At 36.5% G+C, this 25,432-nt stretch overlaps 2 protein-coding genes across 2 annotated transcripts in view; one reads left to right on the forward strand and one right to left on the reverse strand.

The window, feature by feature from the left end:
- The window catches only part of LOC148955348 (E3 ubiquitin-protein ligase MYCBP2-like), a 470,872-nt gene that overhangs the window by 178,622 nt on the left and 266,818 nt on the right, over positions 1-25,432 (reverse strand).
- Positions 1-25,432, forward strand: part of LOC148955350 (uncharacterized) — a 67,455-nt gene that overhangs the window by 19,070 nt on the left and 22,953 nt on the right. Inside the window, exons 2-3 of the mRNA XM_089101696.1 lie at positions 5,385-5,681; positions 20,392-20,703. Coding sequence (XP_088957822.1) covers positions 5,385-5,681; positions 20,392-20,703 — 609 coding nt within the window. The remainder of the gene's footprint in view (positions 1-5,384; positions 5,682-20,391; positions 20,704-25,432) is intronic.

Genomic DNA, 25,432 nt, shown 5'->3' on the forward strand with positions numbered 1-25,432 from the left:
AAAGTATGGGTCCCAGGATTGACCCCTGTGGGGCCCCGCACTCTATTTTTTTTTTTTTGAAGATAAGAATGACTCGTTCCGAAATGCCAGATACCGACTGCATAGATACAATGAAAACAACTCCAGGCTTGAACACATTACCCCAAACGAGTCAAGAGCTTGAATAGTTCTGAGTGGTCCACCGTATCGAACGCTTTTTTCATATCCAAAAACACAGTTGCGGGTATGAGATCAGCTTCAAATGAATCATTAATCCATTAAATCAATTTCAGAACTGTTATATCCGTAAATAGCCCTTTTCTGAACCCAAATTGATTTTCCATTAGAATTTTATTCTTTTCAATATAATAAATTAACTGGGCATGTACAACTTTCTCATATAACTTAGAGAAAAATGGGAGAATAGATATAGGTCTTCGATTCGATGGGTCAACTTATTTCCCTCCTTTATGAAGAGGAACTACTCTTGCAATCTTTAGTGCTTCCGGGAAGACTCCAAGATCTAGAGAAAGGTTCAAGAGGTGCGCCAAGACAGATAAGTCACTCGTTATTGCGGCTTTTTTGAGTTTCAGTGAAAGCGCATCTATCCCAATTGAGCTTGACTTCATCGTAGCCAGCAATCGGGCCACTTCACGTTCCGAACATCGTGCAAACTCAAAGAAATTCTGACTTCAGGCTGTCCTTCAACGACAGATCCAAAACTCGCAGATGTGCGTAGTTTAGCCCGCGCTCGATCGCAAAGTCTTTTTCGTTCATTTGCAAAATAACCACACAGAAATTCAGATATGTCTTGAGAATCAGTAAGACGACCTCCTGTTGTCTCCATGGCTCTGACCTCCTCCTTACTATGAAATTTACCCAAAAGTTTATTTATTGTTTTCCAAGTATTTTTCATATTCCCTTGATTTTCATGAAATTCATTTTGGAAATAAAGTTTCTGAGCATTCCGTTTACTGAATTTAAAATATTCCGAAATCTTTTGAATTTTATAAAATTATCATCTGAATGATCCTTTAAATAATTCACATAAAGTTTGTTTTCTGCTTTATTGAAACTAGAATAGCTTTTGTTACCCATGGTTTCTTAGGAAAATTTCTATTGGGGTTTATTCTTCGCAAGGGACATGTTTCATTCATTACATTCGTCACTATCTCGAATGTAATAAATATATCCTACAATACACGGTTTCTTATCTAGCGAGCTTAAAATCTCACATAAAGAAGAATATGCCGTTCTTAGACCTTGACAATTCCAGAAAACGATCGCTCTTTCTTCCATCGCAGGATTTGAATACTCATAAAGATTATTCGGATTCACATAATTACTTGGGCGACAATTCAACGAAAAATTATCGATGCATTCATCATCCCCCACAAGTGTGTCACGAGCTTGGCTTCCAAGAATAAACCGTTTTTTTTTTCAAATTCATTCAAAGGGTCATCATATATATTTGCACTCATTGAAGAGGGTGACTACCTTAACGACAAAAAAAACAAAAAAAAAACATTGTGACAGGCAGAAAGAAGAAGGAAAAAGAAAGAGAAGAAAAGAAAAAAAACACGAAAGTAACTGAAAATTCGGCTATAAAAAGAAAAAAAGAAAACTAGCATACAAGTAATTCAACAAGACAATTTATGCAACATAAAATTATACGGTCAGATTTGGCGAACAAGCTACTTCAGCCAAAGCTCAAATTTTACGGATTTTTTTTTTCCAAAAATCGTCCCGTTATTCGACTAAGCATTTCTGTTTCCAAGCTTACTCTTAGCCAAGTCAAGAATCTGCTTCTTTTTGATGTTAGGTACTCGGTGACAAAAATTCCCGACCGAGCAAGCTTTGACTTACATGCAAACACTTTTCTTGCAATTTCAACAGACTTGAACGCAACCAACACAGGCAAAGGACGCTTTTGTGCATTTACAATGGTGTCCGAATCAGTATAATTTGCTCGAAATTTAAATACAGAAGCTATTGCGGTGGAAGAAAAATCAGAAATTTGCATTTTATCTGTAATCACATTCAATACACACTCAGAGATGGGAAGACCCCCACTATGGTCAACACCATGAAATACGAGCTGATTCAGTCGTTTTTCCAGGGCTAGGTTCGCGTTTTGGAGAGCCCGTAGTTTGTTTTCAATCCCATCAAACTTAGTCGAATACTGAACGAGTATAGAGTCGTGAATCTGAGAAACGATAGTCAACCATATCCGCACTATTTTACATTCCAACTTCTTTTACAAACTTCTTTTTCAATATCATTCCGGATATTGGATTTAAGTGTGTCCAAGTCCGATAAAACAGAGTTTACTGAATTCACCGATGTGTCTGGTAAACTCGAACCACTAATCTCAAGATGCTTATGAGGAAAATCATTTAATCCCGCAAAAGCGTTCGCAACGCCTAATTCATTTTTCTTCTTAGCCTCCTTTGAAATGCTAACAAAGGTCGAAAGCTGTGAGGCTGTTGTTGCCACGATTTCACGGCTTCTGTAACAAAATACAACATAAGCTATTTTATTGTTTTTGGCCTTAATTATGTCCAACATTTGGCATGGCCATGGTTACCTTCTGAATTTTGCTAGAACAACAGCATCCTTTGTGAACTGAACCATTGAAATGTATTATCAAAAAGGCAAAAACTACACTTAACTTTGAATAGGTAGGTCAACGTGAGCTTGGCAATCACCTTATGATCGGTTCATCAGTCCAAATATCCAAAAAATTGTATCCAATTTCATTCAATAGGTCACTGTGCTTTTGTAGGTAAATAAAAAAAACAAGTTTTTTAAACTGAAAGTAAGGAGCGACATTAAAACTTAAAACGAACAGAAATTATTCCGTATATGAAAGGGGCTGTCCCCTCCTCAACGCCTCGCTCTTTACGCTAAAGTTTTTTATTGTTTTAAAAAATAAAGTTGTGAGACAGAGTCAAACTTTAGCGTAAAGAGCGAGGCGTTGAGGAGGGGACAGCCCTTTCATATACGGAATAATTTCTGTTCGTTTTAAGTTTTAATGTCGCTCCTTACTTTCAGTTTAAAAAACTTGTTTTTTTATTTACTTTCTGATCGTTTTTTAGTTAATGCAGCTTTTATTTGCATAAAAATTTTACTTTTCTTTTGCTAAATGGATGTCTTTACAAATTAACTTACGTAACTAACTTCTATATTCGTATATTTTTCTTCTGGCAAAAAATACAGAGTTGCAGATTTTTGCAGATATGAGCTTGAAACCTATGTAATAGGGTTTTCTGATACGCTGAATCTGACGGTGTGATTTTCATTAAAATTCTTTCACTTGTAGGGGATGTTTCCCCCTCTTTAAAAAATCGAGTAAATTTTCTCAGGCTCGTAGCCTTTGATGAGTAATACTAAACTTAATAAAATTTATATATTTAGGATCAGCATTATAAACACATTCTTTTGATACATTTATTGACATCAAAATTCCGTTTTTAAAAGTTTCGATTACTATTGAGCCGTATCGCTTGTTTTTTTATCGTTTTTTTTATTACGTATATGTTATTACGTATATGAAGGGGTTCTCCCCTTAGTCAATACCACGCTCTTTACGTTAAAAGTTAAAAACAAATTTTGATTCACAAACCCCTGAATCACAAAGGCCGTTTAATTAGAATAGATAGCTCTTTTGAAAGCACTAAAAAAATTGTAGCGTAAAGAGCGAGGTATTGACTTGGGGGAGAACCCCCTCACATACGTTGTAATTTCTGTTCGTTTTAAGTTCTAATATTCCTTCTTACATTTCAGTTGAAAAAAATTGTTTGTTTATTTAATTTCTGATCGTTTTTTAAATAATGCTTGGAAATCCGGCGCCCCCTTCATAGAAATGTCTTTACCCCAAAGAAACATCCTCCACGGAAATATTCTCCAGAGTAACCCCCTCCTCTAGCCCCCCCCCTCCAGAAAAATCCTTCCTGAAAATGGTTGCATACTTCCCAATAACCAATAAATAATGCTGGCAAGTCCGGTGCCCCCTTCATGGCAAATTCCCTTCCCTCATAAAAACTTCTTTTATGATCAGATCCTCCAACATAACCCCTTCCTCACCCGTCCCTCCCACAACCCGAAAAAAAAACTCCTAAAAACTTCTGTATACTTCCCAATAACCAATACTATATGTTAACATTGGGTAAAGTTCATAAATATTAGCCCTCTCTCTGGGAACTTCGGGAGATTAAGTCATCCTAAAAGACATATTTATCATATTTTCGACCATGCTGAACAAAATGGCTATCTCAAAATTTTGATCGGGTGACTTTGGGAAAAACATGAGCGTGGGAGGAGGCCTAGTTGCCCTCCATTTTTTTGGTCACTTAAAAAGGGCACTAGAGCTCTTAATTTCGGTTCCAATGAGTCCTCCCACAATATTCTAGGTCAACTGGGTCAATACGATCACCCCTGGGGAAAAAAACAAAAAACAAACAAACAAATAAACACGCATCCGTGATCTTTCTTCGGGCAAAAAAAAATGCAAAATTCCACATTTTTGAAGATAGGTGCTTGAAAACTCTACAGTAGGGTTCTCTGAAATGCTGAATATGATGGTGAGATTTTCATTAGGGTTCTGTAACTTTTAGGGGGTCTTTCCCCCTTTTTTTGAAAATCAGCCAAATTTTCTCAGGGACGTAACTTTTGATGGGTAGCACTAAACTTGATGAGAATTATATATTGGAAATCAGCATTGAAATCTGATTCTTTTGATATATCTATTGGTATCAAAAACCCGTTTTCTAGAGTTTCGGTTACCATTGAGCCAGGTCGCTCCTTACTTACAGTTCGTTACCACGAACTGTTTGACAGGTTTTAGATAACGTAATACAATTCACACACAGGTCCTTTCGCTTTGAACAACGAATGATAACTGATTATAATGATAACTGATTTACCCTTGTTGATTATTATTTTTCGTCTAACCAAATCGCTATGTCCCTACGACACAAGGCAAAATGGAAGTATTTTTTAAAGGGGAAAGTGGTAGGCCTACTTGACCTAAAACACTGCCTCGTTGCTAAAGCTCGAACTAAATTAGTCAAACAACTTTACCGGATGTAATATGACCCTTAGTTGCGATTTCAAACGACTAAATGCATTTAGAAAAAAAATGTTCTATCATGTCATCGTGAATTATTTTTTCTCTTCATATTTATGAACAGAAAAGCTACAACAGCTTCGTGAGTTAGTCCAGGGAATATAATTTTTCCTTTGGATGAAAAGTTTCCACTTCCCAGCAAAATTAGAATTATCCACTGGAAAAAGCCAAACTTTGAAAAATATGCATGTCTCAATTCTTACCCTGTATACTACACATAAATTATTAAATTCGAGTGGGGAAATTCGAATCACTAATTAGCTCGTTTAATTTCCAGGAAGCCACATTAAATCTCGACTACCAGTCATTGCCAAGAAATACTGGTCTGTTATCAATAGAAGGTTGTCGAGACATTATACTTGGCCCCGGTGCCTTAACAGAAAAACCTTATTTAACTGATGTTTTGATTGATGATGCTGGTCGGATTATTTTTGAGCCAGGCAGTGGCAAAAACATCGCTGCTTCAAAAACACCAGGCGTCCATATCCGAAGATGCAGAGAGCTGAGAATTCGAACAGCAGCTTTTGCTGATAATGCCAGGTCACCATTTAGTATGGAGGTTTCCCACTGTCAGGTAATTGGACCTTAACAAAGCTACATATAAAAACTAAAAGAAGCTGTTGGATTGCAATTTAACTTTTTGTCAAAATTTGGATGCGAATATTACAACCAAATTTCGATCAACATTAATTTTGTATAATAATTTTTAATAATAGCTTCACTATGGAATTCTGGGTGCGTGGGGAAGGAGAGTATTATTCACGTAAATTGGGTATCTGCACAATTTTGGATAGGCAAACTACAATTTATAGACAATCTATTATTTGAATCGACCCTTTATAAAAAAAAATATTCTAATATTATATTTGATGTAATTTTTTCTGTTTAAGTAAATGCTTGTCAAGGTCATTAATCGAAGCTGAAGGAGCCCCCTTCGAGTATTCTATGGCCGTCCCTTCCAAACGAAGTGATTGGGGGAAAAAATATTTCGGTCCTTTTCAGGCCCTTTGTCTCGGGCCCAATTTTCGGGAACCAATATTGTTTCTATTTCTCCTTCTGCATTGGGGGTCCCCTTACCTCAACGACCTAAGGATATAAGTTTCGAGCCACCCACATAATGTTATATGCTTTTTTTTTAGGTCCCTATTTTTGGAGGGCCCGTGCCCCTCACAATTTTTTGTTTTTTAAATTAGTTCTTGTAGGCTCAAGGATTTACTGCTTTCAATTTCAAACTGATTAGGGTCAAAAAGTGTTTTGCTCCGTTCCGCGCCCTCTATAAAATGTAATTCCGTAACAAAATATGTGATCCTTGTTATCCAGAGGAAGATCCAGAAAGTTTCGAGCCAATCGCACACCCAAGTTGCAACAAGCCAACTTTTTACAATTATAGCAATTGGCAGTTTGAAGTACTTACTGCCCTTGCCTCAGTGGCTGTGAGGATCAGTTACTCCGGAGGCATATTTTTTGGGCCTTTTGACTATTCTGGGAAAATGATTATCTCAAAATTTTGATACGATACAATGAAGGGATGGGCTCCAGGGTTACTGGGTAACAAAATTGGCATATGCGGTTGCTTTACAACCACTTTCGAGCCTCAAAAGCGCACTAGAACTTCCAAGTTCCAATCGAACAAACCCCCTCCCTTCCATAGTTAGTGACTAAAAAAAACGTGGAAGGCATATAGCTGTTTACTTAGGCAGCGCTGTCTCTGATATTGAGATATGTACTGGACATTATGGCAGCCGCCGCCTCCCTATAATCCTGCTCGTTACGCCAAAGTTTAACTTCTCCATAGCAATACTTAGAAAATGAGAATCACCCCTGAAAAAGGAAGGTTTGAAATGCCAAATGATTTTGCAGATCATAATGTTGGAATTTTGTAAGGGGAAATTTCTTGGGTAAATATTGCTGCCGATAGGTGCTCCCTCTTCTTTACCCTTTGCCAAAGTAAGCACGTGAGTGATGTTTGCAATATGATAGGTCCCATCATTATATTGCACACTCATCCGTTGGCATCTATACTACACACTGAGTCCGAATGCTGCAAATGACGGAATATTAGGGGGTAAATCCCCCCTCCACATTGACCTAAAATTTCTGTCGTAGAGTTTGAAAATCTGGCCCCGGAAATGGTATTTATTGAGGGTTAATGCAACGCTGACCGTGCTCCCAATAGTTGGCGTCTGCACAACTCGCATGTGACATTTTGAGCCAAAACTAATTAAGGTTAAATGTTGTTAGTAATACATTAGTAAAAGGAAAAACCTGTATTCTGTTGAAATCTAAGAAATACTTATAGGCTACATATATGTTGTCTTTCAAATTACAGTACTATTTTCTTTCAAAATTTATTCTTTTTCCATAGGTCTTTAAATGACATATTTATTGAAACAATTTTTTTTCGTCACGTGACAAATTTTCAGGCCAACATTTTATTTTGCGGTATAAACAAGCAGAAATCGGGACATTGCTGTAGTATGACCTCTTTCGTTACTTCAAAGGGGCACTATATCGTTGCATTTCTTTTCGCTCTTTACGATTTGTTATCACGAACTATTTGATCCAATCAGAGCAAACTATTACGAAATAACAATAAAATACTAAATGTTAAATATGGCCAATTTGCGACGCCTCAAGATGTTCTCTGACATTAACAGTTCTTACTAAAGCTGGCTAAGTACATCCATAGACAAAATTTTTCCTCATTTTGATTAAAAAAAAAAAAAAAAGAATTTTTGTTCCGCCCTTTTGTTTTACAAAAAACTTTTGACATAGTAATAAAACTCAGGGGTTGTACAACAGCGCTCATCATGGCAGCATGCCGAATGGGTCGAATCTATGCCAATTCTGTACTTGGGCAAATGGGTGATTGATAACGGCAGGGGGCGTCTTGGAACATAAACAAGAAACCTGTAACCAGATCAGTCAATGAACGAGAACTGTCTAGACTTTTAGTCCAATATTTAGAACTCCTTACAGAAACTGTTGCACGGGAAAAATGAAAAATGTTTAAGACTGTGAAAATAAAACCTTCTCGAAATTAGTAATGGATCTGTTTGCCTGTGTGAATTCTGCGTTTCTGAAAGGCTAGTAAATGGTCCTAGTTATTAAACAAAAATAAAATACTTCCAATTAAAAAAAATTGATGAATAATTATCTTGTCACGACGATTCTTCTAATATACGGTATACAGAACAGATCAAACCTCAATAGGCTCTTTCAAACTTAAGTCTGTAAAATAGATTTAAATACTTTGTTTTTCTACTTCTTGATTCTATTTGCCCTATTTTTACTCCTGTTACCCCAAATTGGGGTAACTCCAGCCTAGTTCATAAATTTCAATATTCTGACAAAATGATTAACACTAGCGGTAAGATTTATTTTATGAATACATGATACTAATAGGCCACTTTTCAAAGTGTTGTCTCATCATTTTAGGTTTTATTTTCTGAGTGAAAAAATATTTTATTGATAATTCTTGCTAAATCAGTATTTGGTATTTTGCAATGGATTCAGAAGTTTTGAGAAATTATTTCGTATAGGAGGAGAACTGCCCCTTCCTCCACCCTAGCTCTTTGCACAAAAGTTTTAAAATTCCTTAAGAATATTTCTCATTTAAATTCAACGACCATTGTGTTTCAGGAGTCGTTCTTTAAGAATTGGGACAAAAAGTCTAACTTTAGAGTAAAGAGCGAAGGATGAGGAAGAACCCCCTTATACACACAAAAATTTCTGTTTTTACTAAGTTTTAAACTTTTTCCTTACTTTCAGTTGAAAAAAAAACTTTTATTTATTTAATTTCTGACCGTTTTTCAAATCATGCCAGGAAATCCACCTTACATCCCCGCAAAAAATTTCCCCTGGAAAATTTAATACACGATTTCCAAAATAATCACGAGGCAAAAGATGAACAACATATCTAAAATTGCGAATTGGTTCACTTTGGGCCCTTCAACGACACAGATTGAAAGTTGTTAAATGACTAATTTTCGACAAGGTGTAATATTTATACATTTTTTTAAAGTATATTCATGAAGCTTCTGTTTAATATACTGTTTATTTATGTATTTGGGGGCCCTACCACTGGGACCTCACGAACCAAGTCATCCTCGGAGGCACTTTTTTGTGTCTTCGACCGATCTGATTAAGATGGCTACTATTAAATTTTGACAGATTCCAGGTGGATTAGTGCCATTGCAAATCAATAGGCTATCTCAGAATTCGCTCCCTCAGGTATTTTGGATCTAGGTGGCATGGGCGCCCATAAGCTGAATTCCAGGGGGGGGGCAAACCTCGTCTAATTGGCACTTTTAATGCTATATAATAGAAATCTCAGAACAAAAATAAAAAAATAAGGCAGCATTATTCAGCCAGGGGGAGGGGCACCCCCGCCAGGGAGGGGCTGACCCCCCCCCCTATGGGCGCCCATGCTAGGTGGGCCGAAATTACAGTTGTACAGCTCACAATGGCAGAACATGGCACTTTGATATGGCACGATTTCTTTAATGACTTAAAAAGGTCAATAGAAATTTGAACTTTGTTCTTTTGAGCCTCTAGAAATATTGTAAACTGGTTCAGCACAATCCCCTGCCCCTAAAAAAAATGAACCAATGGCAACAGTGCAAAACACACTAAAATGCTTCCTTTTTTTACGATGTGAGAATGTAATTCTCCGATGTAGGATTTTCGACTATCAGAATTATGATGTATGTTTTATTATTATTACTGTTATTTAGATTCATCATTTTTAAAAGGTTTCATGCTCCCTTTCGAAAATGTCAAATTTCAAAAATTTAGTCGAATTCGTTTGTCTAAATACACAAAATTTTGTCTAATTAGTCGAAGCTGAATAATGGTTATCGTTTTCAAGTCTTTGAGATTGACAGATTTTTTATACTAATTAGTTCTTGTTAAAAACAGGTTTTTCGTCTTTGGTTACTATGGGCCGAGCCTTGCTCTTTTCAACATGAATTAAATCTACTTTGAAATGGCACCCTTGATAAGTCCATGCTCGTAGGCATCTAAAAGAGGAAAATAGGACCAGCCCCCCCCTACCGCTGCTTAAATAACCAAAAATATTTAGTGCGAAACTTCGCAGTATCTGTAAGACCAAGGGGAGAAGGACAGGTCTTGAAAAATTGGTAATGAACAAGGTTAACTTACTAAAAAAAAAAAAAAATAATCATGGAATAGATAACCCAGGTGGAAAATTAAGCTTTGAAAAAGTTGCTTTTCGTCTGAAAGAGCACTTAATTTTCTCCAATGCTACGAAATTTTACAGATTTCAGTAGATTCACCCTGTCTTTTACTGAAGCCCCCTCCTTTCTGCGAAGTTATCCTTGCCTAGGAGTACTTAGTGGTATACGATGTTTGACATTGATATAGCGGCCCAAATTCTAACACTTAATATCAAAGCAGTTGTCCCCTTAATGCTTTTTTCACACGCCTTAATCCAGGCAAACTTTAATCCTAGGAGGGAGTTTTTTAGATATTTAGAAATGGACAAAAATACATATTTTTTCTGTTAATTAATGGGTACAAATAAAAATGAAAACGTGTCTTTCCTCAAGAAATTTTCTGTTCAAATGAGCGTTAGCCCAATATCAAATATTTGACCTAATCCGTCGAAAAAACCTTAAATATCTTCTTGTTTTCCTTGGCTGAATCCCTCTGGCACTTATCTTTGTAGCTAATCAAGTTCATATCAATTTCGTAAAGTTCTCTTACCAGTACCTATCTAAAGATAATAAAAGCAGTTTCCTACCCTTCTCCATTCTGGAAATGGCACCAAAACTGCCATACGGCACTTCACTTTGGCACTACCAAGCACGTTAATGTTAACATCAGTTTTTGAACTAGTGTAAGAGAACATCTTAGACTCTCTCACTTTCAGGGCTCTGCACTTAAGATACATGGTCCGAGGCTCAAACCTTAGGGTCGGGGGAAAGGCGTTTAAGAACAGTTTCTCCAGGGGTAAGGAGCCCACTTACTAATCTAGGAGAGGATGGTGTTCCCCCTTACCTTTGTGTGTAGGTATGATTTTGCGCAAGAGAATCTTAATCGGCAGGGTAGTAGCTATCATAAACGGTATATTGCAGCTTGTCTGAAAAAGCCTCAGAACAAATATTCAAGGTGATATGTAAAGTTTGTGAAAATTTAGAGAAACAAATTCTTGGAACTATTTTCCACCAAGGAACCATTGATTCGTAATTCAGGCGATAAGTCTATTTTTTAACTTGAGAGGTGGAAAGGTTAGAAATGAGTTCTTTTATGCACACTTATTTCAGCTAAGAGACAAGCAATAAAACCTAGCCGTTTACTATTTTAGATTATTTTTAGAGTTCATTTTTCTTTGACAAACCTGAATTTTGATTAGACATAATTCTACCGAATTTTTCTCTTCTTTTCTCCAAATTTAAAGGGTATCGATCATATTTAGTAGTTTCAAATTAAAAAGCAGACAAGTAAAAGTGATAATGCTGATTTGCGTAATCAGTATTATCGGTATAAATAAATATTTTATATTTCTTTAAAAATATAATAATGAAGCAAGCGAACTCTAGATATATACCGATACCTTGTACTGACCGTTATACTTGCTTCTTTACTTTGCAGTGTGTGGTTAGTTTTTACGTTGATATTAATTTAGCTTTTGAATGGCTTTAAAAGAAACGAAGCAGAAACCAAGCTTTGAGGATTTATTCCTTCAAGTGTGAACACAGGAAGAGCTGATACCCTGTGCAAAGTAAAAAGGGTTTATGCAAATTAATCCCGCGTTCAATTAGCTTACTACAAATGATTTTTGTAACTAGCGTACAATAGCCAATTGGGTACTGGTGCGTTATATGGAACTTTACAAGGTAACCAATCACGAAAAACCCGCCATACGGGTTAATACAATAGACAATAGACAACAAAGATATTATATCAACAACAACAGCAACTTGGTGGTGTGAAATTTGAATACAGATTTTTTTAGATAATTTTGTGAGACAAAACATCTATTTCTACTTATATATATCATTTTCTACTCATATATATCCTTAAATATCATCTTAAGTGGATTTCCTTGTGGTTGGACTTGGCTTACCTGGACTTTGAACCTGGTGATATTTTATTTTCTATTCCCATGGGTATTAGCCTTTGTGTTCAAATCTAATTTAAACAAATAAAAAACATCTGTTTTTTATTTGTAAATACAGTTAACAGGCTATATTCAAAGTGATTCTTCTTCTTCCAAACTATCAGCTGTTGCCAGACGTTAAATTTCTTTGTCATAGATCACTTTGTCTCAGGCGTTTTTCGTATATTTTTGGCGTTATTCGCGCATTTTCTCTTCTTGGGAGGAAAACGAGCAGAAGAGGGGAGGGCACCTGTTGCATCCACGAACATAACTGCGAACGATGGCAGGTGATAAGCTTGTGCTTAACCCGCTACTGAATTTCTGGTAATCGGTCTGATGAGATTGCGAAAACAGTGGCTGAATTTTTCAAGAAAGAAGAAATTCAAGTGGCGAAAGAATTAATATGGAGGGGTTCTGCTGTAAGTATTCGTATGAGCATGAAAGTTATTATGACTGACAATATCTCTGACATTTTGAAATTGCTCAAATATTGCGACGAAAAGAAAATTGCCCTCCCTAAATACGTCATCTATGAGCCAGACGAAGTACCCATTGTCCCTGGGGAAGTAAGTGGTGTTATTACTAGGATAGTAAACGGAATATGTTCTAGGGTAGAGAGTTTTTCGAGCGTGATCGTCCCCCTGTCCATTGGCCGTTCGGTGGATCTGGATCCTCATCTCAGGGATCGTCCCCACACCCCAGCCGACCTACGCAGTTGTACTAAAGAAACCCCCTCAAGACTTGAGGAACCCAGAAATGAGAAAGGAGTACTTAGATAAGGTATGTGGCGACAATCAGCGTTGCCACTCGGACCAATTGGAATTTACTAGTTTTGAGCGAAAGAATTTACTAGATTGGCTTCCGTTTTACTAGATGTTGCCAAAAAAGTGCGCGTTGTCGGGGCTTTCGCCGCGACACGCGCGTTGGCGTGAGAAAGCTAGTAAACACTTTTTGTCATCAAAATGAAAACAAAACTAAAGAGTAGCTAGTGCGCATTTTTTTCTGCTTGTGCGACATCTTAATATGATTTCTTTTGGCCATTCGGCTTATTTGCCTTCAAATATGTAGGAAATGTGCTCCCAGTTATTCATTAGGTCCAAACAGTTTCTTCAAGCCTGGAATGTTCTAGTGCTTTTAAGGGTTTGCATTGGAGATCAAAATTTATGAATATTAACTTTTTCAAAATAGTCGAAAGGTCCCATGAACATGCTTCCAGGGATGACAATAACGGTGGCCGATGTTTAACCCCATGGAAAATACCCCCCCCCCGGAAAATAATGCTGTCCAAATTTGAGAATTTTATTTGAGTTTTTTTTTCACTTTCCGTAGGGGGAAGTAATTTTGGTACTTGTGTATTTTACGCCACTCACTCAAGTTTACGCTTTGTAAAACTCGAGAACAAACTGGTTTCTTCGTTAGTTTCTTTCAGCTTAGCACGAAGCAAGACAAAGACAAGTGACAAAATAGATGGGAAATATAGAATTTGGCCTATATATTTGCACATAAGGGGGGGGGAAATAAAGTATTTGGACAGTTAGAAGTCAGAAAACAATTCTTACTTCATAATATACAGAAGAATTGTACCTAACACATTTTACATGCAGGCCCGCTATACTTTATCCATCCCCATAATTTGTAAATATTTGGCCCGATTTTTTTTTTAAGTAACGATGAAACCGGTTTGTACTCAAGTTTTACGCATAGAATGAGTGGCGTATAATACAAGAGTACAGGAATTTTCCATGGAAAGAGCCGGATTTCCCGGTATTGTTTACAAACGATTCAAGCAGAAAACGTGTTATCACCGGGGAAAAAATGTTACTTCTAAGAGAAATTTGATAGTGTTAGGTAAAAGTTTGTTAGTATTAAGGAAAAGTTGATACTTCCAAGAAAAAATTTGTTAGTGTTAATGAAAGCTTGCTACTTCTGGTCGAAAACTTGTTGTCATAACGAAACAGTTATTACTTCTAACAAAAAGTTTGTATCATTTACAGAAAATTTGCTGCTTCAAAAAGGAAAGTGGTTATAATTGACGAAAAATTTTTACTTTTAGGAGAAATTTACTATTACTAACGGAAAGATTGGTGCTTTTAAAGTAATTTATTGCTTTTAAAAAAATACCTATCACTTAAATGATAAATTTGAGTTTGCTAAATAAAAGATTTTTAGTATTAAGGAAAAAGCTGTTACTTCGATTAGAAAATTTGTTAGTTTTAAGGAAAACTTGCTACTTCTGACAGAAAACTTGTTAACATAAACAAAAAATTGTTACTTCTATGACAATTTTGGTATCTTTGACAGAAAACCTTCTACTTTTAATAGAAAAGTTGTTATCATTGACAAGAATTGTCACTTTTAAGAGAAATTTGCTATCTTTGACAGAAAAGTTGGTGCTATTAGAAAAATTTGTTACTGCTAAGAAAAACTTGCTGGTTCTGAGAGAAAAGTTGTTATCATAAATATAAAATTGTTACTTCTCACTAATCACAAAAATTCAGATCCGATAAGCCCAGATCTTGATTCAAAAAACGGATTTCAAAAGTGTTGAATTTCACGCCAAAGGATATATGTCATAGGAAGAGTGAGACAACAGTCAACCGCCTCCGGTACGTTTTCCCAACAAAGTGCTTTCAGGTGATAGGGCAAAAAAAAATTACTAGATTTTGGCAAATATTTACTAGATTTGTTCGATTTTACTAGATCTGACCGCCATTATACTTGATTTACAAGGTCGATGTGGATATGCTTTTACAAGATATAATAACACTTTTCAGGGGGTGGCAACGTTGGCGACAATTCCAGGCGGCCAGTATTGTTGAACTGCGAGCATTGAAGAGTGGGTGGCGCGTAGTACTAGCCGATAAGGAGTCTGCCAACGCAGTTGCGCAGGCGTTATGTGCTAAAGATAGATCTGTTGAGGCAAAAGTGAAACAACCATCTTTCAACGGACTAGCACACCACGTTCCTGCAGATAAGAGCGATGTGGAACTCTGCGAAATTATTCCGAACTGTTCGAGAGCTTTGCAGTTGGGTTATTCTAGGTCGTTCAAACTTCAGTTCTCTTCCAAAGTGGACCTTGAAAACGCCATTAAATCGCCCCCAGTGATTCATTACGAACGCATCCCAATCTCTCAATATCTGTTTCTTCCAATGAGATGTTTCAATTGTCAAGCATTTGGTCACGCGGCCAAATTCTGCTAGAACGAATCCAAGTGTTCTAGATGTGGGGATAACCACAGTAGCACTAAGGACAACCCGTGCATCAAACCAATTAAATGCGCACTCTGTGGTTCGGACAAAAATCCATCCTACAGGAACTGCTATCTGGAAGCGCAAGATTTACTTGCAGTGAAGAAATGAATCGTAAATTAAGTTTGATTACTTGGAACATTAATGTAAATTTAGTCAAAAATTGCCAATCCTCGAAAGTCTAATTCACAGTCATAACATTGTATGTCTCCAGGAACATTTTCTGACAAAAGAAGGGACTGAACTGTTAAATATCGGTGATTCAATCTATCTTTTTCCTGTTGTTGCGAAATCGAGTGGCAGAGGCAGTCTCTCAGGTGGTATTGTAATCCTTGCTTCAAAGTCTTTACGCGCGACAGTTTTCCAAGTATCCGATAATTTTCCTGCGATCAAGATTGAACGGACAATAATCTTCTCAGTTTATGTGCCTACAGACTAAAAATCATCTAGATCAGATTCCAGGTTCAAAAGTGCTTGTCAGAAATTAGCAAACGCTATTGCCAATTGTCGCACCCAAAATTTGTCATACATTGTTGCCGGAGATATGAACTGTGATTTGATTAATTCCGAAAGCCCTATATCCCAAGTACTCTCGACTGCATGCTCTGGTCTAAACGTAATGGAAAATGATCTTGATTTCACGTATGTGCATAACTCTGGAGTGACTTCGTCTCTTGATTTTATAATGTGCTCACATCAACCAGTTCCCCTTTGCCAGTCATATGTGGATACATCTATCAGCGCATCTGACCACTTACCAGTTGGTTATGTTTTCCCACCTAATTCATCTTCGAAATCCCACCCTGATCCGCCCAGTGGAAGAAAATGGTATCAGAAAGTTATGTGAGATAAAATTAATACCCCCTAGTACCAGAATATATGTGACGATATTTTAGCAAGAATTCGCGTCCCTTACAATCAACTTCATAAATCTTCTTCAGGTGCAGCAAGTGAAAAACAAGTTCTGATCAATATATACTGTAGCGAAATAGTTCATGCCCTGCAGTGTGCGGAAAAGGCTGCTGTACCGATTTGTCGTGTTCGGATTGGCTCGGAAATACCCCACTGGTCCGATAATTCAGATCTTGTAGATGTGTGTGCTGACGCGAAATTCTGGTTACGCATGTGGATACATAACGGCCGAACTCCATCGTGAACTCCATCCGATTATATACTAAGCGAAGATTCGCAAAAACCCTCGCTACACATCGTGCTCTGATTATTGAATGTGATAGTAAATCTGAAAAGCAAGACCCCAATCGCATGTGGAAATTCCTAAAAAAGAAGAAACGTAAAAAATTAGTTGATGTTCTGCCCAGTGAGAGTGAGTGGGTTAAATATTTTACGCACGAGTTTTCATCGCCTAATGCTGATCTGAAAAATAAATTTTCTATTGAGCTCCATGCGAGTCTTGCAGAATGTGAACGGGAAGTTGGTTTTGTTGTGTTTAATTCGTCAGTCAGTGAGGCACTCTCGAAACTGAAGAAGTTGTCGAGAGGGGTGGATAACCTGTGCGGATTGCATTTGCAAGCGGGAAGTGAGAACCTTGTCGAGCACCTTTGTCTCCTGTACCAAATGATTTTTAATGCTGGGATTGTTCCAGACCTATTCTGCACGGGTGTTATTACTCCTGTACTAAAAAATGGAAAAGACGGGTGGCAGTGTTCTTCTTACCTCCCTATAACTGTCGCGCCTGTACTGTGCAAGTTATTTGAATTACTGGTTGTAAATAGGCTTAGTGCTATATGTAGCACGCCGGATAACCAATTTGGTTTCAAAAAGGACATGAGTAGAGAACACGCGCATTATATGATTGCTAACTTGTTGATTGACGCCGATGATTCAAATGAGACACTGTATTTTGCCGGTCACGATGTCAACCGCGCGTTCGACTCCGGTGTGGACCCTCAGATATTGTTGTCTGCTCGGAAGCGTGGCGTGTATAAGTCTATTCTACGCGCACTGAGGAATATGTATAGTAAATTAAAAGCACGTGTAAATGTACCGTGTGTTAATGCTTTAGCCCTATCTTCTAGTCTTATACCCGTAGAGAAGGGAATACGCCAAGGGGCACTTACTTTGCCACCGCTATTCAATAATAGTATTATTTCATCGCAAGAACCGGTTCAGTCTACATGTATCTTTAGACGTCTCAGTGTTTTGCTGATCAGTTATGCCGACGACATTCTGAACGCGAGTAGAACAGTTGTAGGCATCGAAGAGACTTTCCGTGTTTTGAGCAAGGAGTACGGTAACATAGTTCTTTCTTTCAATCCCCAGAAGAGTGAAGTTCTCGTATATAATAGCCGCGTTAAAGATAGTGCACCGGTTGATGTTATTTTCGGAACTTATACAATTAAGTCTTCGTCTAAGATAATGTACCTCGGCCTTCCAATATGTAGTGATCTTAAAAAAAACTCGTGATTGCCTTGTTTCGTTGTTCGCTGTAAAGACACGAAGAGCTTATGGAATTCTCGTTTCAATGAAATGCCACTTCAAGCGTTTTCTACTCGCAAGGGTGTAAAACGCTTTTGTTTTGCCACATGTGCTAGCCCTATCACCGTTTTGGAAAATATTTACTTCGTTTTGATCGCCGCAGTATTCGGTCTACTTTCTACAGATATGGCAAATATCTACATCGTCTTCCATTTTGGATGAGGAATTCGGAAATGTGTCTGAAGTATGGTATAACCGACCCGCTTATAGCTGTACTGAATCGCCGTGCTCGATTTGCAAAGGTATTTGAACTAAGCCACTCTTCGTTATACGTCATAATAACTTAAATTTGTAAAAAAAAAATTGTCCTAGTAATGTTCTTAATCTTGTTTTTCTGTAGTTGAGTTTTCTTTGGATATAATGTTATTTTTTTTTCTCTTGTACTACATTTACAACATTTGTATGTTTAATAATGGGTAATAAAATAATAATAATAGTAATGCAATGCAAAGCGTGGTTTTCATTGCGTTTACGATATTTAAACTGTTGTTTTTGGGGTTTAGGGGGGGGAAGTACCTAGGTTAGGTTACGTATTTAATATAGGCTATGCTTTATCCCCACCCCCTAATGTGCAAATATATAGCCCAAATTTGTTTCTAAACTATTATTTATTCATCTTATTTTATTTCATTAGCATTAACCAAACTTGACTTTTTAGAATGGCCCATATGATGCACCAGTACCGCCAGTTGGAATTATTGGATTGTGTTCAAAAGGACTCATTGAAACGTATTGCGATTAATTATTTGCTTATTGCGCTTCAGAACTCAATAAACTGCATTTTGTCTTTTTTCAAATAGAAAATTATTTGAATATTTATCTATTGGTATAAGATAACAATAGGGGGGGGGGGCTTCCTTATCCATCTAAGCGATGCCCCACAACTGCAACAGTTCATGTCTATAAGTAGGATTTCTTCTGTTATTGTAGCCAAAAATACAGCCCTATTGAGACGTGTCACATCACTAGATTTCCTACACTGCTTTTAAAAAGCTCCTTGCCCTCGTCTTTGAGACCTTGCATTAAAGTTTTAAGCCTACCGGTACGTAAAATTATAGGTGAGTAAGGATTTAAATATGCAAAGAAATTATTTTTAAATCAAACTTTTTCCCTTTTTGCAACATTACGTTATGTATCTGGACTTTACTTTGATATGTTAATGGTAAAAAAAATATTACGGTAATTCTAATAATTATAAGACCCATGTTATGGATTGACTGTAAATTATTTACACCGATATGAATTGATGTTAAAAACCACCCATAAGGAGAGAAAAAAAGCCTCCCACTTTTGTAATTTTTCTAGCTCTGAAAAGATGACTCATCATAAAAACCATGATCACAGAGTTTTGATTTCGGTTGAATCAGACCCAATGTAAAAAAAAGTACTAATAAATTCTGCAGAGTCATTTCAGAGAAATTGAAGCATCACTCCAATCGTATTTTTTTGTGGAATTGCTAATAGAAGCCATTGCTAATTAAAACTAAATTTTCATGATTTATACTTGTCTAGGAGTCTTTTTTTTTGGGACTGATGAAAAAGTTGTATCCTTCTGGCAAAGAATAAGTTGTTTTGATGTAATTTGTCTGGAGCAATATTTCAGGCTTACGTCGACTGCCATGACGTTGAGCTATATGCCGTTTCTTTCACACCGGAAAATGTTTCCAAGGAATTTGGTGAAAGTTCTGGCAAGAATACAAAATTATTCCGCCTATTGGATCTCATTTCAGGACAATAACCAACGGTTTGGATCTCCAATAGATTATGTCAGAACATGACATGCTCTTTCGAAATTATTCTAGTTTAATTAAGCTTTTATTTTTGACAAACGGAAACATTTTGTTTGTGATTAGTTTAGCGTATCTATTTTTTAGTATCTGCATTGCTTCAACAGTACTTATGTATTATAGCGACCACAGTCAAGAAGTGAAGTTATGTTAATCATAATGAAATATACCGAAATCTTATGAAAATATAATACTTGAGTAACAAAATTATGGAAACTACAACAGAGAATTATGGAAAGCAGGCTGCCCAGAACGCATTACATTAAATATCATCTTAACCAATCCTATAAATTAATTATTTAATTAAAATATACCTGCATAGTACTTTATCTCACTCAGGTTAAGCTAATTATTTCCGGCTGTACACATAGAAACCGGTTTTACAACAGATCAAGAACAACAGTGTGATCGCTATAACACGCATGTACCCTTCAACACATAAATACCATACATTATAAGCCGATACATTCCAAGCTAGTTGGATACTAAAAATAGGTACTTTTCAGGCATGTAGTCCTGATACCTCCTGATATCCTGCGCATTTAAATATGCTTCAAGCAAAACAAAACTACTCTAAGTTTCTAACTGTTTTAGTTTCAGCTTAACATCTAATTCAGGTTTTATTCTAGAGTGTTCATTTACAAGATGCTCCATTTTCCCGGGTTCGATCCATCGCAATATCTTTCATTAATAGGCTGCACTTATCAAGCAATGCTTTTCGAATGCCTACTTCAACAATAATCGAACGACAAACTAGCAATACCGAATATCATCCAGTTGAAGAATTGAAGGGAGATATTTGGATAGCTCATTCTCTAATAGTTTCAACAATCCCAAGCTCCTGCTTCCCATCTCCATTGAGAAAAATGGAGCTTATTAATGTGACAACCGATGCAATTGGAACTAATGCTGTTTCAGGTCTCATGATAGATGCCGTTTTAGTAAGTTTACCTTTGCTTTTTATTCCTTGATCTGCTTTTGGATCTATGTTACAATATTAGCCTCAGACATGTAACCAACAGTCTCAGAAATCTTCTTGAAAAAATGTGGTAAAAATTGTAAGCCATAATTGAAACATATTGGCTATATATAGTGATTTTGGAATGCTTATATTGCAGTTTAACCTCATATTTGTAAATAGTGACTCCAAAACTCGTAAATAATAGCTTTAGTGGGAATCAAACATCGATTGCGAGACGTGTACTTGCTGCACGCGCTTTGCTTTTTAACTTCTTTATCATAATATTAGGCTCATATTTGTAATCACAAACTGTTGTTGAAACTGAAAGTCATTTTCGAAAAATATAGACATGTATTATGTTTTGCTTTTTGACGCTGGAATTACAGTTTAGCCTCAAATTTGTAATTATTGACCAAAAATTTATATATGATCCAGACTTATGGACACCAAACACAATTTGTGAAGCATCTACTAACTATTTTGCTTTTGGATTTCTATATCGTAGTATCAGCCGCATATTATTGGTGGCAATGTTTATACATTTACGAACTCTGTGGGAGAAGGATGGAGGCTTTGACCCTAGGAACCTCCTTTGGACCTCCTACTCCTTTATAATTGCTTCTCCAATTATAAAGACAGAAAATGGGGCAATATAAGCTCGTAGCTAAATACGTAGGCTACTTGATGCGTTTTGTTACAGACACTCGAATTGCAATTTTAGCTCCGTTTATCTAACTATATTCAATAGCCCTTCAAAGCCAATTTGTGTTCAATTCATGTTGACTTTGTTTTCTACTATCTGGTTGAAATTATTTTGAAGAAACAAACTAGCAGCATCGATTCGTAATACCTAAAAATTCATAATTTTTTTCCAATCAACTTGAAACTTTTTCCGATCAGAAATTAAAAGCGAAGACAAAACACTTGATTGAATTTTTTTTTCGCAAGAAGATCCAAACGTCGCGCAACCATTTTGCAATTAGTGTTTGTTTCTTAAAGAAAATCTAAAATACAGGCTTCGTGAGAGACCGACTTAAAAGATTAATGCACCAAAACTGCAAATTATAGGAAATTACATCTCATATTCAAATTTCGCATAAGTTTGAACCTTATTTCTTAAGGATGAAAAAAAAAATAAATATGTTCCTACAATTGACACATATTAAAAATATATCAGTTGAAAAAGATCAAATCTTCAATTAAAAATTAGTTCAAAAAAGTGTTTTAATAAAAGTGCAGTTATATTAAAACCTGAAACGAGCAGAAATACTCACCTTTTGATTTAAAGTTTAAATGAACCTAAATTACCGTTTATGAAAAAAAAAATTAAACAACCGTAGGCCCTAAATATAAACAAATAATAACGTAAAACTTGCCACTTTACGTCATAGGAGCAAAAATTACCAGCTGTGCATTATGCTAGTATCTAGAAGGGTTTGCTTAAGCTACCAGTTTTAAAACCGGGTTTTTGAATGAGTCAGATTCAGATTGAAATTGAAATCTCGTATGTAAAACGCGTATCGCCTTTATTTTCACGTAGTTGCTATTGTAAAGGCTCATATATGGAATGGCATTCATTTGGAGACATAAATAATCTCGGTTTTTCTGAGGCTGTAAATGTTTTTTTCAGGTGTTGCACACTTTTAGGAGGGACAATTAGTGGAGTCAGTTCACGAAAATTCAAGAAAAGGGAATTGATTTTTCAAAATCTAGAGGAGAGGCAAATTTTTCTTTCTTCACTGAATATCCAAATATTCAGTGAATATCTGAATATCTAGAGGCGGACAAAAAAAAACTAGGGGAGGTGGCCAGTGCCCCCCCCCCCTAACTGACGCCACTGGGAGCGAAATAAGCCAAAATTGAAGTTCCTCTAGATTCTTCTGCATACAATCCTTTAATTTTTCATACACTTAAAAAATGAAATTTTGAAAAAAATGAGATGTTAGCCACACTAGAGAGGCTAGTGTAAAAAAGAAAAGAAACGAAAACTTAACGGCCATGTCGATTATTACTAGTAATGCGCATTATCTCGAGGTGTTTTATTTAAATTACTTGACCTTTAGTTCAGGGGTGTAATTTTCTATGGGGCACGGGAGGGGAGCAATTGCCCCCTATAGACCCCAGTTTGCCCATCAAACCCCAGTTTATCCCCCCAGCTTAAATTTAGTTTCTGCAAAAAATCTTTTGAAAACTAAGATAAACCTCAAAATTCAAGCATCCAGAGAAATAAGTCAATTTTCTTTGTATATCTTTGCCATTATGGTACTATATGGCTCATTTTTAATTTTCACAGTCATTTTCACTTGATTTGGGAAAATTGGCTCCAACTTTACCCCCCTCCCCCAAAGGATTTGATGAAATCACGCCACTGCTTTAGTTGTCTACAGTGTCAAATAGTAAAAATACCTTTCTTATATATAAAAGTGAAAATTGAAGGTGAATCGTGAATAAACTTGAATCCCTTAGCTCCCTTCTTTATGCTAAAGTTTTATTAATACTTTTCTCGAAGCATTCCAAGGGTAATAAATATAGACCGATGATAATTGCAAAAGTTTTGCTTACTGATTGCCTTTCACAACATTTGAACATGAACATTTAATCGTGCTCACTGTGAACTTCGGAGCACAAATTAGCACGTCTGAAATTGCACACCAAACGGCTATTTTTGCATCATACAGAGGCACGTCTTAGCGTTACTTGGATTAATGAAGCTAATAAACAAAACACAACTTTCAACTGTCGAATACAACTTCCACTCTGCAACATTCACCGCCACACATACAACTTCAATTCTCGAAGCAGTAGGCCTATGGCCAAGAAAGTCTACAACTTTTTTTTTAATTTTTATCCCATTTCTAATCTGTTGAAGCATTCCACCCCGCGCTCCAATCACTTTTGACTTATAAAAAAACTAGAACTCTCAATTTCTGATCGAATGAGCACCCTTCGAAGTTTCTGCGACGATTAGTTGGAGGTGGGGATGAGAAAGGGGCAATCCCCTACCTATACGGAATAAATTCTGCTCATTTTGGGGTTTAACGTTACTCTTTACTTTCATAATAACAGCGTAGACAAAAAATACTCCAAGAAATCAAGAGGGATTAACAATCAATTGTTAAAAAAGTATTAAAAAGGGTGCATTTTAATGCCAAAACATCTCAAGTCTCATTGAGCCTACTGATAAATACAGAATTAGTTCTAAGGAAGAGGCGAGGGGAGGGTAGAGGTAGAAATTGATGTATAGTCCCCAGGGCCGTATTCAGGGCTTTTGTTAGGGGAGTTATATATTTTTTTTGGGGGGGGGACTTTAAAAACGCGTCAAAATTTAAAATTGATATTTAACCCCTCTTGATTTCTGAGAGTATTTCCGGGATACACTGTTATCATAATAGCAAACAGTATTATTTAACCCAGACATGAGTGGAACTTATTTTGTAAAAGACTATGACTGCCCCTTCCTCATACCCACCTCCACCTCATGGTCGTATAAACTTCGGGGGGTGCTCATTAGATCGGAAATTGACAGTTCTAGTCCTTTTTTATAAGTCAGAAGTGATTGAAAACCAACCAGCTCCAGAGGGATTTTCCAAGGGAGGTATTTTCCGTAGGGATAATTTCCGAGGGGTTATTTTCCGCGGGGTCGGGGGAGTAAACGCCTACACCCACAAAAACGGGCCAAACCATCTCCCAGGGAAATTTAATTGTCAACAAAGGTTCAATTTTTCTCAGAAACAGTGAAAAGATTATACCCACGGGTACAGTCACTAATTTTCTCGCATCAAAAGATACAATTACAGAAGGAAACCCAAACCTGCCAGCGTAATCCAAGAAACAGCAAACAATTCATTAATAAATCAAGATAGCGATATTTTCCTCTAAGACGATTAAATAGTTATATCCAATGATATGACTATTTATTAATATATTTTGAAATCACAATGTCGAAAATACTCATCAAAATTCACAAACATTTATATCCTAACTTAAAATAAAGGTATTTCTCAAAACACGCACAGTCGTATCTAATGATACGGTAATATATTGATAATTTGCTGTGTCACATGCTAACATCTCAAAGTAAGATAACCAAACACGAAATTGCCAGGGTGGTCCAAGAATAAACAAAACTAGAATTTATTCTTGATAACTCGCAAATATTTATATTTTTCGTAATCAATTAGCTTAAACAGGGTAGCCAAGATAAAAGAGGTCTGGTGTGACTTGTGGCATATTATATATAATAAAGACATCAGGGCCGTATTCAGGACCTTTTTTTCGGGGGGGGGGTATACAAAAGTATTTTTTTCGTGTGAGGTTTTACAAAAAAAACTCATAGCAAATTTGTCTATATTAATTTTGTTACGTTTTTACGAGTCGGACAAACATTAGGGAGGGGGGTAGCCCCCTAACCCCCCTGGATACAATATTGAAAGACATGTACATTTAATCGTACACAGGAGGTGTTAAAAGTGCTCACCGTGAACCTCGGAGCACAAATTAGCATATCTGAAACTGCACACTAAACGGCCATTTTTGCATAATACCTCTAAGCGTTCCTTGAAATTTCTGTGTTGTGGTAATACTACTACTACTACGTATAATAATAATAAAATTCGCAATATGATTCACACCAAATGAACTGGCAAAAGTTTTTGGAAACACGTTGAGACGTGCCAATTTCTGTATCAAAGTTCATGGCGAGGACTTTC

The sequence above is a fragment of the Artemia sp. Qi Xiang Cuo genome, chromosome 2 (assembly GCF_049724085.1).
Source record: "Artemia sp. Qi Xiang Cuo chromosome 2, ASM4972408v1, whole genome shotgun sequence".
Classification (NCBI taxonomy): Eukaryota; Metazoa; Arthropoda; class Branchiopoda; order Anostraca; family Artemiidae; genus Artemia; species Artemia sp. Qi Xiang Cuo.